Consider the following 11,747-nt stretch of genomic DNA (forward strand, 5'->3'; position numbering starts at 1 on the left):
CCAGATATAATAATACACCAAAAATAGGCGGTGATAATCCAGCCATTAGGGGAGTGAATGGTACTGGCCTGTGTGCGAGTCACTCAATAACTAGCAATACTTGTGGATTCCCCCACCACAAGTATTGCATATGCTACTTGTACTGTTTAGTCTTGATCACATGAATATTTAGCAGCGTTTCATGCTTGAGAACCATGGCACAAATCTTTCTCATCAGCACTTATTTCATGCCCTGGTCTCAGACCTGCCAGTATTTGCAATTGTACTCATCAGCTCCAATGTACATTTTATTTCATACTGCTGAGTTAACCCTTCTGTTCTGTTCAGATGCAAAGAGTGTTTTTATGTAAGGGCGGGTGGGGGTGTGTGTGGAGGGTCCTGTTGTATCTGGATCCTTCAGCTGTTTACTTTCATTGGCCCCATTTGGTTCACTTCCTCTCTGATTATGGTGACCATCACAATTATGATTATGGCAGCAATATCTTAGCTAAATCCATGGGCACGGTGTTCAGAAGGGGTACTTACTGGGTGTTACTAGATGAAGAAATCAGTCAACTGTCCTTGTACAGCAGCTATGTAATGGTCCTGTCTTGTCAATAACTCCTTTCATACACACTACTGCACCCTTTTAGATAGAATGTGTCTTTTATAAAAGATCAACATTTTCTGTGTAATCTTAATACTTTTTATGAGAAGTTTCATTTAGTAAAAAAACAATTTTCTGTCAAAAAAACAGTTTCAATGGATAATTTCCCACCAGCCCTAGGTGAGAATCCGAATGTGGGAATCTGTAACAGGATAACAACATTGGAGAGAAAAATCAAGCCCAAGCTAGCTGTTCACTTAAACCTCTGATTCCAGACAGCTTCCCCATTCAGGACAGCTCTTAACTTTACCTGCTTGAAGTCAAAGGGTTGTCAACTTGAGCTTAAGTGCTTTCCTGAATTGGGCCCTTAGTCCCAATTCAATTGCTCTCGATTCTGATGCCTTTGGATGTTAGCTCAAGAGCAGAGCCACGCTCAGATATCTTCTATCACAGTGTTTTCCAAACTTGGGACGCCACTTGTGTAGGGAAAGCCCCTGGCGGGCCAGGCCGGTTTGTTTACTTGCTGCGTCCACAGGTCCGGCGGATCACGGCTCCCACTGGCCACGGTTCGCTGCTCCAGGCCAATGGGAGCTGCTGGAAGCGGTGCGGGCCAAGGGACGTACTGACCGCCACTTCCAGCAGCGCTAGCAGCGGTCGCGGCAGGTAAACAAACCAGCCCGGCCCGCCAGGGGCTTTCCCTACATAAGCGGCGTCCCAAGTTTGGGAAACACTGGTCTATCACCGCTAATACGGCCTTGGAAAGTTTGAATAGCACAGCTCTGGAACTACTGTCCTACTCCAGATTTCTGGAGCATGAAGGTGATAAGGCTCCATATCTCAGAACATTTCACTGTGGCTTGGTCTACATTAGAAAGTTTTACCAGTAAAATGTTACTGCTATCGCCACAGGCTTGCCTGCATCCACACTCAGATCTGAGTCCTGTGAACAAAAGCCTGAACTTTTGCTGGCAAAATTAAACCAGTCTTCAGACAGTATGATTCTACTGGCAGGATGCCTGTGTGGACGCAGAAGTACCTGTACGGACAAATACAGTCCTCCAGCAACAAACCCACAATGCAACAGTCCCTGCAGCAATGACCTCTCTGGTCAAAGTTTTTAACTCTGCTGCCGCGGGGTCACAGTGACTGAAATCTTCCCCCCTGTAAAGCATGTTCTGAAAATACCTCTTTACCCGCCTGCCATCTTTACAATCACAGCTGTACAAGCATAGCTCCAGCTGAATCGTGTGCTGCTGCCTGGTCCAGCAAAGAGGTGCTAGCGTTCCTTGGCCTGGCGTGGGAAAGCGCTGTGAAGGCACAGCTGTGGAATTCCAACAGGAACAAAGATCTAGCTCTTGATATTGCAAAGAAGATGCAGAAGCTGGGTTACAACATGGACAAGAACCAACGCTGGGCAAAGAGGAAGAAGCTGTAGCAGGTTTACCAGGAGCAAAGGAGGACAACAGAAAGTCTAGCACTGCTCCCAACAGCTGCCACTATTATAAGGGGTTCGATGCCACACTGAATCGGGATTGCACCCTGGACCTGCAGGCTGAGGAGAAGCTGAATGAGGAGAGGGATGTGGAATATGCAGGCCCAACCAAGAACCAGTGGCTCTTGGAGAACCAGCTGAACCCAAAGAGAGAACTCAACACTGGGAAAGGGGCATAAGGTAGGTGTAATTTACTGCCCCCCTGCAGTAATGCACAACATACGTTCTTCAGAGCTCTTGAAACTTCAATCTCCTCCCTTTTTCCTCTCCCTCTCTCAAAATGGCAGTGGACTCTGCAGGGAACAAAGGAATTCTGTTTTAAAGTAGCTGGTTTATTTTAAGAGCATGAACTGGCAGTAACAGGCAAAACTGACAGAAAACAGGAAAAAGACATACTTTTGCCAGTACTTTTGCTGCCATTCAAAGTACACACTTCTGCAGGCAATACTTGCCGGTAACCAAATCATATGCACTGCAATAGAAAAAAAAACTCCGCTTGCATTGATTGTAAGCTACATGCAAACCAATGAGTGACAATTCAAATGACATGATTTTGAAGAAAATGCTTTGTAAACTGATTGGGTGCAGGTTTTCAAGTCCAGAACACATTACCTGCAGGCTGTGATTAGATGCAGGAAAGTGGTAGAAATAATGTATGGTTAACTGGTGGGGAGCTGGCTTGGACTGGCTCACATTGCTATCTGGCAGTCATAGGCAGGGGTGAAAGTAACTTAAAGGACTTACCGGTACTCCAGAGTCCTTAGGAGGGGGAGGGGCCTCAACCAGAAGAGGCATGGCCTCTACCGGAAGAGGCGGGGGCCTTTAAATCCCCGGGCGCTTTAAATCAGGATTTAAAGGGCCCGGGGCTGGGACTGTGGTAGCAGCAGCTGGGAGCCCCGGGCCCTTTAAATCACCCCTGGAGCTACCAGCTGCAGAGGCGGCTGGGAGCCCCGGGGGTGATTTAAAGGGCTACCGCAGCGGAGCCCTGGACCCTTTAAATCACCATCGGAGGGGGCCCCGGCCTCTGGTGGAGCTTTAAAGGGCCCGGGGCTCCGCTGCAGTAGCCACAGCTGGGAGCCCCTGGCCCTTTAAATCACCGCCAGAGCCCCGCCGCCGCTGCTACCCCAGGGCTCCAGCAGCAGGGCTTGGGTGGCCATTTAAAGGGCCCCAGAGGGTAGCGGCAGTGGAAGCCCCGAGCCCTTTAAATGGCCACCCGAGCCACGCTGCCGGAGCCCCAGAGTAGCAGCAGCAGCCGGGGGCTCGGGCGATGATTTAAAGGGCCCGGGGCTCCAGCTGCCACTACCACCCCGGGCCCTTTAAATCGTCCCTGGAGCCCTGCTGCCGGAGCCCTGGGGTGGCGGTGGCGGGGCTCTGGCGGCAAGTTAAAGGGCCTGGGGCGGTAGCGGTGGCCGAGCCCCTGGCCCTTTAAATCACCATCGGAGCCCCGCCGCTACCCCAGGGCTCCGGCAGACTCCGGGGATGATTTAAAGGGCCTGGGGCGGTAGCGGGTGAGGCCCTGGATTCTTTAAATAGTCCCTGGAACCCTGCTGCCAGAGCCCTGGGGAGGCGGCGGTGGGTCTCCAGCAGCTATTTTAAGGGCTGGGACGGTAGCGGCTGCCGCAGCCCTGGATCCTTTAAATAGCCGCTGAAGCCCCACCGGCAGGGCTCCAGAGATGATTTAAAGGGTCTGGGGCGGTAGCTGCGTACCGGCTCTTGCGGGTACGGTGTACCGGCTTACTTTCACCTCTGGTCATAGGGGCCTTCTGCCACTTGTGAAGGTGCCTGTTTAGCACAGCTTTCTGGCCCTCTGCGACAATTTCACTGAACTTTTCACGCAGGGAGAATGTGATCTTTGCTCAGACATTTCAAGGCAGAACAGCCTAGTTTCTCCTGCCAGAGTAGGGCACCTTCCCCACCACTCTGTACAGACCTCTTAGGGGATCATTGCTGTAGTAAGATGAGGCCCTGAAACATAAACCCTTATCAGAGGCCTGGTATGAGGCCTAAGGCCTGAACTAAAGTAATGGTCAAGACTTTGCTAACACAAAGCAAAGTTAAACTGTGAGCCAGAGGCAGGCCCTGCTCACAGAAGCTGGCAAGGAAAGGGCTGATGCTGCAAAAAGAGACATACCTAAAAGGTACTGGACACCAGATATCAGAACATTCGCATACTTGTACACTCCACACAGATAACAAGGAACAAGCTGACCCATCCCAATGACAGGGCCAAAAGGGTAATATGATGGATAGAGTTGTTTTGTTTGAACCAACATTTACAAGGTGAGAGGCGGCACCTTGCTACGTAGAGGGGTTGTACCTTGTTATGTAGAGGGGTTGCACCTCAATACGTCAGGAATGATGTGTAACTTGTTTGTACCTGTGTATAAGAATACATCCCTGGGGCGGTGTCTTGGTCCAGCCTAGGGGGCAGTGGAAAGTCCCGCCACTGACTGAGCTGAGTCCATTGTCAGGGAGCACATAAGTACTGGCTAGCCGTACCTTAGCAGCACTTTGGACTTCGTTTGCCAGGGAGCTGGAGACTGTGTTTCTCTTCGACAATAAACCTGGCCGACGTGCCTTCGTACCTTACTAGAGTCTGTGGTCATTGGGGGTTCTCTCGGGGTCTGCTGTGTCAGCTATCTGCGCAGAGCTGGGGCAGCACACAGAGGAAACACACGCACGCAGCCAATTGATATCAACATTAAACAGAGCAGAGCACCACACCGGTAGCGTCTGACAACACTGGTGACCCCGACCTCTGATCTGGTAAGTAAGCGAGCTGTCTGCTGTAGGAACCGCGATATAACATGGCAGAAAACCTCAAGCTAGGGAACCCCCTTATCCCCTCCCTTTATATCCCCACAGAGTTTGATAACTCATGGACCCGCTGAATTGCCAGTAAGGGGGGTCCATATAAATTTTAAAAACAAAGTGGGGAAACATGGACTGGCATATGTAGAGCGATGGTAGAAACCGAGGCTCTAAAAAATAAAAGTAAAAAAGCAATAATTCTGCAACTAATGTCTATGGCAGTAAAATGGTTGATACTGCACGCAACAAATTTGGCAGGGCAAGTAACAGTAACAAAGAAAGAGTTAAAAAAATCAAAAAAAGCTACGCAGCCCTGGAATCAGGGCCGGCTCCAGGCACCAGCCCACCAAGCTTGTGCTTGGGGCGGCACCTGGAGGGGGGCGGCGCGGTGCTCCGGCCGCCGGGGAGAGCGGGGCCACGGCCGGGCTCGCCGCCCTCCCCCCGGCGCTCTGGCTGCCCTCCGCCCCGGCGAGCCCCGGCTGGGGCTCGCCGCCCTCTCGCCGCCCTGCCCCCTGCGCTCTGGCCGCCGGGGGGAGAGCGGAGCCCCGGCCGGGGCTCGCAGCCCTCTCGCCGCACTGCCCCCTGCGCTCTGGCCGCCGGGGGGAGAGCGGAGCCCCGGCCGCCGGGGGGAGAGCGGAGCCCCGGCCGGGGCTCGCAGCCCTCTTGCCGCCCTGCCCCCTGCGCTCTGGCCGCCGGGGGGAGAGCGGAGCCCCAGCCGGGGCTCGCCGCCCTCCCCCCGGGGCTCCGGCTGCCCTCCCCCCCCCCCGCTGGGGGGGGGGGGGGGCGGCCGGAGGCTTTTTTGCCTGGGGCGGCAAAAAAGCCAGAGCCGGCCCTGCCTGGAATGCTCCCACCGCCCTTACAGGGTGGCAAGCAACCCAGAGACAAGCAGCACAGGAACAAAATAAAACATTGAAAACAGCTGCCAGGAACCTACAAAAAATACATGTGCCGTCCCCTGTTGTAAATATTGGGGGTAAACAGCAGGCTTCAGGTAGCTACCCTGTGCCTGAAGAATGGGGACAGAAATGAAAAAAGGTGGCCCTAAAAAAATTAAAAGATGAAACGGGGTCCACTGCATTGCAACCACCACCTTATAATAAAAGCCAGGTTCCAGTTAAACTTAAACTGAAACCTAAACTGGTGCCTGTCAAAACAGGACAAGTAAGTGCACAAATGAAAAAAGTAGCAAACAATACTTTCACTAAATTGGTAAATCAAATAAAGAAAAAAATAAAACAGTTTACAAAGCACATTAGGAAACAGAAGCTGCGACTCGATCACAGGGAAGTAAATAAAAAAAAATTTCAAAGTAAAAAACCAAAATTAAGTGGGTTAACACCTAAAATTAATGCATTAACACATGGAGTTGTCCAAAACCAGTTAACTGCAGCAAAAAAGGGCACTCCCACCATCCATTTGGCATGCACACAAAAGCAACATACACTGGGGGAACAAATTCAGGTTTTACATTGTCAGGGAGCACATAAGTACTGGCTAGCCGCACCTTAGCAGCACCTTGGACTTCGTTTGCCGGGGAGCTGGAGATTGTGTTTCTCTTCGACAATAAACCTGGCCGACGTGCCTTCGTACCTTACTAGAGTCTGTGGTCATTGGGGGTTCTCTCGGAATCTGCTGTGTCAGCTATCTGCGCAGAGCTGCGGCAGCACACAGAGGAAACACACGCACGCAGCCAATTGATATCAACATTAAACAGAGCAGAGCACCACACCGGTAGCGTCTGACAACAATTGCTACAAAGAGGCTGTCAGTACGAAGAGCCCCAGGCAACCATGTCCCTTTCAATCAGAGCCAACGGACAATATGGAGGACTGCTTTGAATACACCTACACTGACCTGCACCTTGCATCCAAAGCACCTTGTACTTTCTTTTTTAACAGCAGCCAAATGTGAATGCACTCTGCCAAAATAGCTGTGTTTGGCAGGAGTATTCTGGCAGAACTTTCGGCAGTAAAACTTTTGAATGTAAGCAGGGCCTGTTTGTAGGCATACTTCACTGCATTAGTGCCTGGTTCCCACCCAAACCCCCCTTTGATGTTGCTTATTCTAGCCCCAATTTCTTTCCCCCAGTAGAAGTGTGTTTGAATGTTATTGAACAATAAGGAACTGTTTATGGCTAATCGATGACTAGCTCTGAAGTTGCAGAAGATGTTTAAAGAATGAATCAGTGTTCTTGTTCTTTTCCAGCAGAGGCCCTCACCTCCTTCACCCACCAGCCTGACCAAGGGTGGATGTCAAGGGAAATCTCTCCCACCGCTCATTCTGTAAGTCGAGTCAGTTTCCCTCCTTTAGGGCCCCAATATAAATCAATTGCGTTAAGAGCTAAAGAATTTGCAGGCTACAGAAACTGGCCAGCAAACACTGTTCTGTGCTCAAGCCCACTTTCCTCACAAATGTAGCTAATGGGGGCGGAGAGTCTCTTAGATGAGAGAGTGCGTCAACCCTGCACTAATCACACCGTTCTGAGCAGCGTGGCTGGTGATGCACCTTGAGTTTAAGTCACACTGCCCCCCTGGAAAGTATGAACTGGCAATACTGCCATCGCTGCCAGTAACTCCTAAAATTGCTGCAGCTGAAAGAGAAATGTATAGGAAAAAATGTTTGTTTTTTACTATTTTTCCCTTTGTTTGCTTTGCGCGAGTGACAGCACTGTGACTATAGACCGTTTCCCTAACAGTTGTCTGGGTCTTTTACAGAGTAACAGTGAAGAATAAACTATTTTAAAAACAGGAGGCTGTAGGGGCAGGTGTGGCAATTGGATTTTTATTTTTTTAACAGCAAACAATGGATTAGATTTCAAGTTGATGGTGCCCCTTTAACACTGTTTTCCTTGTAAAACAATAAAAACAGCCCCTCTTTACTAGCCTCTCAGGAACAAACAGTAATGAGCTAAATTAACAAACATGGGCATCGCCACAGAAGAGCCAGACCTGGGTTCTATCTCCCTCTTTGCCTGCTGTCCCATAACATTTCCAGCCTCGCTTACCCACCAGGTTGCAATCCTGCCCATTGAAGTCAATGGGAGTTTTGCCGTTGACAACAAAATGCTATTTTCCCCATGCTTCATGATGCATCTCAATGGTCCTGCTGTTTGATAGCATGGTTGTTTTGCAGGTGGACGATGATGGTAGCAGTAAGCACAAACCCGGATGAGGAGAGACACAAACAATGGAGGCACCAACACCAGAGCCTGTGTATGTTGATGTGGACAAAGGACTAACATTAGCATGTTTCGTCTTCCTTTGCCTTTTCTTGATTGTGATGATTATTCGCTGTGCAAAAGTCATCATGGACCCTTACAGTGCCATCCCAACTTCCACATGGGAGGAGCAGCACCTGGATGACTGAAAGGGACACTGCGGGAAGCTTTCACAGCACAACCTGGAAGGCCTTTTCATTCAGAGAAGGTGAATGTATATTAAACCACGATACAGAGGGGTGCAAATACAGCATATTCGTTAAATTTTCTTGCATAGCAGGTTGTAGACATCATTGTGTCCCTATCTGATGGTACAGTCTATTTCTGTTATAACCTTCACATATTAACAAGAGAAATTATGATTGTAACTTGAATAGCACAAAAGCTTTCTAGGCAATAAGGCTCCCTTAAAGCTTCTAATATAAACCTCAACCTGGCATGCTTTTTCCTTAAGGAATATTGTCTATATTGTTTCCAATAAATAAGGGGATGGATAGCTATCAGTACTTGGAAAAGCAATAAGGGCATTTGATCTTTCCTTGACAACGGGTTGCTTACAATATGTTTGTCAGTTATTTTTGTGTGGTTCTTAAGGCTATGAAAATGCCACACCTTATAGGTGTGCAAAGTCTAAGGCTATGAAAAATGCCACACCTTATAGGTGTGCAAAGTCTCCTGGGAATTTCTGCCCCTGGGATGGCAGTGAATGTAAGTACTAAAAAGGCACATACGGTGGAGTAGAGAGGTGTGCACAAACTTATTCTTGGCTAACTGAGTTCTAGGCACACGCTTTCCCCTGCGGTATTTTGGAAATGTACTTCCAAGGGTCAGGATTATGAAATACACAAAACTTGTCATGATTTTCAAATGAGCAGATGTACAATTGCTCCCCTCTTTTATTTACAGTTAAGAGTCAGCCTTGCACCTACTCTCTGGGTTGCACAAGATTAAAGGAACAAAGGCAAGAGAAGAAGAGACGTAACTCAGAACTAGCTACTCTAGATAAGATGGGGTTATATTTTTCTACTGGTCAGTAAGAAAGAAGAGTATTTAGCAACAACTTATAACATGCATTCTGCTGTGGTGAAATTAAGTATCTTTAATAGAAGAACTTTTCACAACATTGTAATATAAATATCTTCCCAATTCCCCCCCCTTAACCGTTCACTAATTACTGCAGATAAGGAGGAGAAAGGGATTCAAAGAGCTTCCAGACTATATTGTGCAGCTTTGAGGTTTGGAGGGAAAGGAATTCCCTCTGAAAAATAAATCCCAGGTTCTTTATTCCCTGAAGACTTTCAATCCTGTCTCTGTTGCAAAAATTCACCCACAGCTGCCTTCCTGAAGTGACGACAGGTTTTGCTCAAGGAAGTCCAAGGAACTACTGGAGTAATAAGGAGTTTACCCTACAGGAGTCATGCTGCAGATGCTAGGTTTCAACTAGAGCTGTCATGGGTGCATCCGTGAGGAACCAGTTTCCACCAAACTTGGAGGTATCCAACTACCCACACACAGAGGGGGGTATTTAGCTATTTGCCCCCTGTATTTCCAACTCCATTACCATGCTGCTAGGTGCCTTTCTCTGATAAGGTTGCCTCCATGTGGTAGGGTGCATTGTATAGGAAGGGGGTATCCAATGGTTGGAGCAAGGAATTAGGAATCAAGGTTCCTTGGTTTCTAGTCTCAGCTCTGTCGCAGATGTGTTACATGACCAGACAAGGTGCTTCATTTCTCTATGCCTCACTTTACTCATCTGTAAACTGAGCCACAGTAATATTTGCCTGCCTCCCACTGTGCTCTGAAGCTTAATCAAGATCAGCAAAGCACTTGGAGAGCCATAAATAAGAAGCACTGCATAGAGATACAAAGTATTGTGAAGTTGGAATAAAGGCAGTGGTGGAGACTCATTATAGGGTAGGTTAAATTCCCCCCATTTCAGAGGAACCCCATAAGGTGCTCTGCACCATTTAGCCCCTGCCTTAAGGACCAGATTCTGTTGTTCTTACTCCTGGTTGTTAGCACCTTGCTCCATTAATCATCCCATTGGTTTCAGAGGGATTCTTTGTGGAGTAAGATGCTATTCCACATGATTAAGGGCATCCAAATCTGGCTCTAAGAGGTGTGGAGAGCATTGTGCAGAACTTCTGCACTGAGATGAATTTCACCCTCAGTTCATTTCTGGTGTTCGTTTGGGAGAAAGGAGTTTACTATAAATGCGAGGACCTACCTGGATAGTGAAGCTCTCTGCCCAGCTACCTGACCTGGTTGAATTACCCATTGCCAGTAATTTAGCTGACAAGTTTAGCTCTTGTTTCTGTTGGCCAGTTATCCTCAAACTGGTTGTGGATTTTTACAATGTGAACAAGTATCAGAGGGGTAGCCGTGTTAGTCTGAATCTGTAAAAAGCAACAGAGGGTCCTTGGCACCTTTGAGACTAACAGAAGTATTGGGAGCATACGCTTTCGTGGGTAAGAACCTCACTTCTTCAGATCATCTGAAGAAGTGAGGTTCTTACCCACGAAAGCGTATGCTCCCAATACTTCTGTTAGTCTCAAAGGTGCCACAGGACCCTCTGTTGCTTTTTACAATGTGAACGTTATTCAACATAATGTGTGCAAACAAATGGTCGTCTATTTTGTTCCTGGCTAGGGCACTATGAGTATCTCTTTACACTATATGAATTATTGCCTAGGTCACATGGTATTGTTTCTGCTCCCTGACTGGGTGGCTCAATTTTGTCAGCCGTAGTCACGTTGAATAGTATCTTACATTGAGTTTACTGGGACTACTTGCAGAGTCCAACAGGAGTAAGGGGAACAGAATCAGTCCCAGGATTGGCAAGAGTCACTTTTTTGTTCGGGAGTTATCTGCACGCATAACTGCTCAGCCAATCGACAGTGCAAATGAGGCTTGCGATAGCCATTTTCAGCGTGAACACACTGGTGAATGTTTATCTGCACCCATGACACTTCGGCTTACTGTAGGGTCACCAATAGGACCCCAATCCAGCAAAACACGTAACCACCTTAGAGTTGCTGTTTGGGAATTCAATACAAGGGAAGCTACCTATGGATATTTCTATTTTCTACTAATAATGCATTTCTGTTTCAGCTGTAACCTCCCTTGATTCATCCTTCTGTTGGTAAAAGGAGAATTCCTCATGCTCATTAGGATTTCCATAAGCATCTACCCAGTCATCTAAGACCTTTCCATTTGAAGTTCATATCTACACATGGCTATTTCATTTCTTCATTGACCATGCAAACAAGACCTGATTTCTGCATCCCAGTCTGCTGCCACCTCACTCGCATAACCCCCCCAGGTTTCTTTGGGGCTATCAGTAAAAGGCAATGCTAACTTCTGTGCCAAAAGCAAAAACACTCCTTATTAATGGCCTTCTGAGTGTCCACTTGGCAATTTCTCTCCTGTCCTTTAATCAGCACCCATTACTCTACTGCACACATAATCCTGATCCTGCAATCCCAACATCATGGAACTTCCCTTGAAGTCATGGAAGTTTTGTGTTAGAAACAGCTGCAGCGTTGAGCATAGATAACAATTTAAACTGCATGTAACAAGTGCCTCGGCTACTTCATTGTATTTTAAATAATTATTCTCTACTTACAATCAGAAAACCTACT

At 48.0% G+C, this 11,747-nt stretch overlaps 1 protein-coding gene across 1 annotated transcript; it reads left to right on the top strand.

Annotated features, from left to right (window-relative positions):
• Window positions 1-8,075: 8,075 nt before the first annotated feature.
• On the top strand, window positions 8,076-8,255 carry CTXND1 (cortexin domain containing 1). Its single transcript, XM_065411537.1, has one exon. The coding sequence runs from the start codon at window positions 8,076-8,078 to the stop codon at window positions 8,253-8,255; it is 180 nt and encodes a 59-aa protein (XP_065267609.1).
• The last annotated feature ends 3,492 nt before the right edge of the window (window positions 8,256-11,747 follow it).

Source organism: Emys orbicularis, chromosome 10, assembly GCF_028017835.1.
Source record: "Emys orbicularis isolate rEmyOrb1 chromosome 10, rEmyOrb1.hap1, whole genome shotgun sequence".
Lineage (NCBI taxonomy): Eukaryota > Metazoa > Chordata > Testudines > Emydidae > Emys > Emys orbicularis.

Excerpts from the sequence above, each read along its gene's own strand:
- CTXND1 (XM_065411537.1), top strand. The coding sequence starts at position 8,076 with ATGGAGGCACCAACACCAGAGCCTGTGTATGTTGATGTGGACAAAGGA.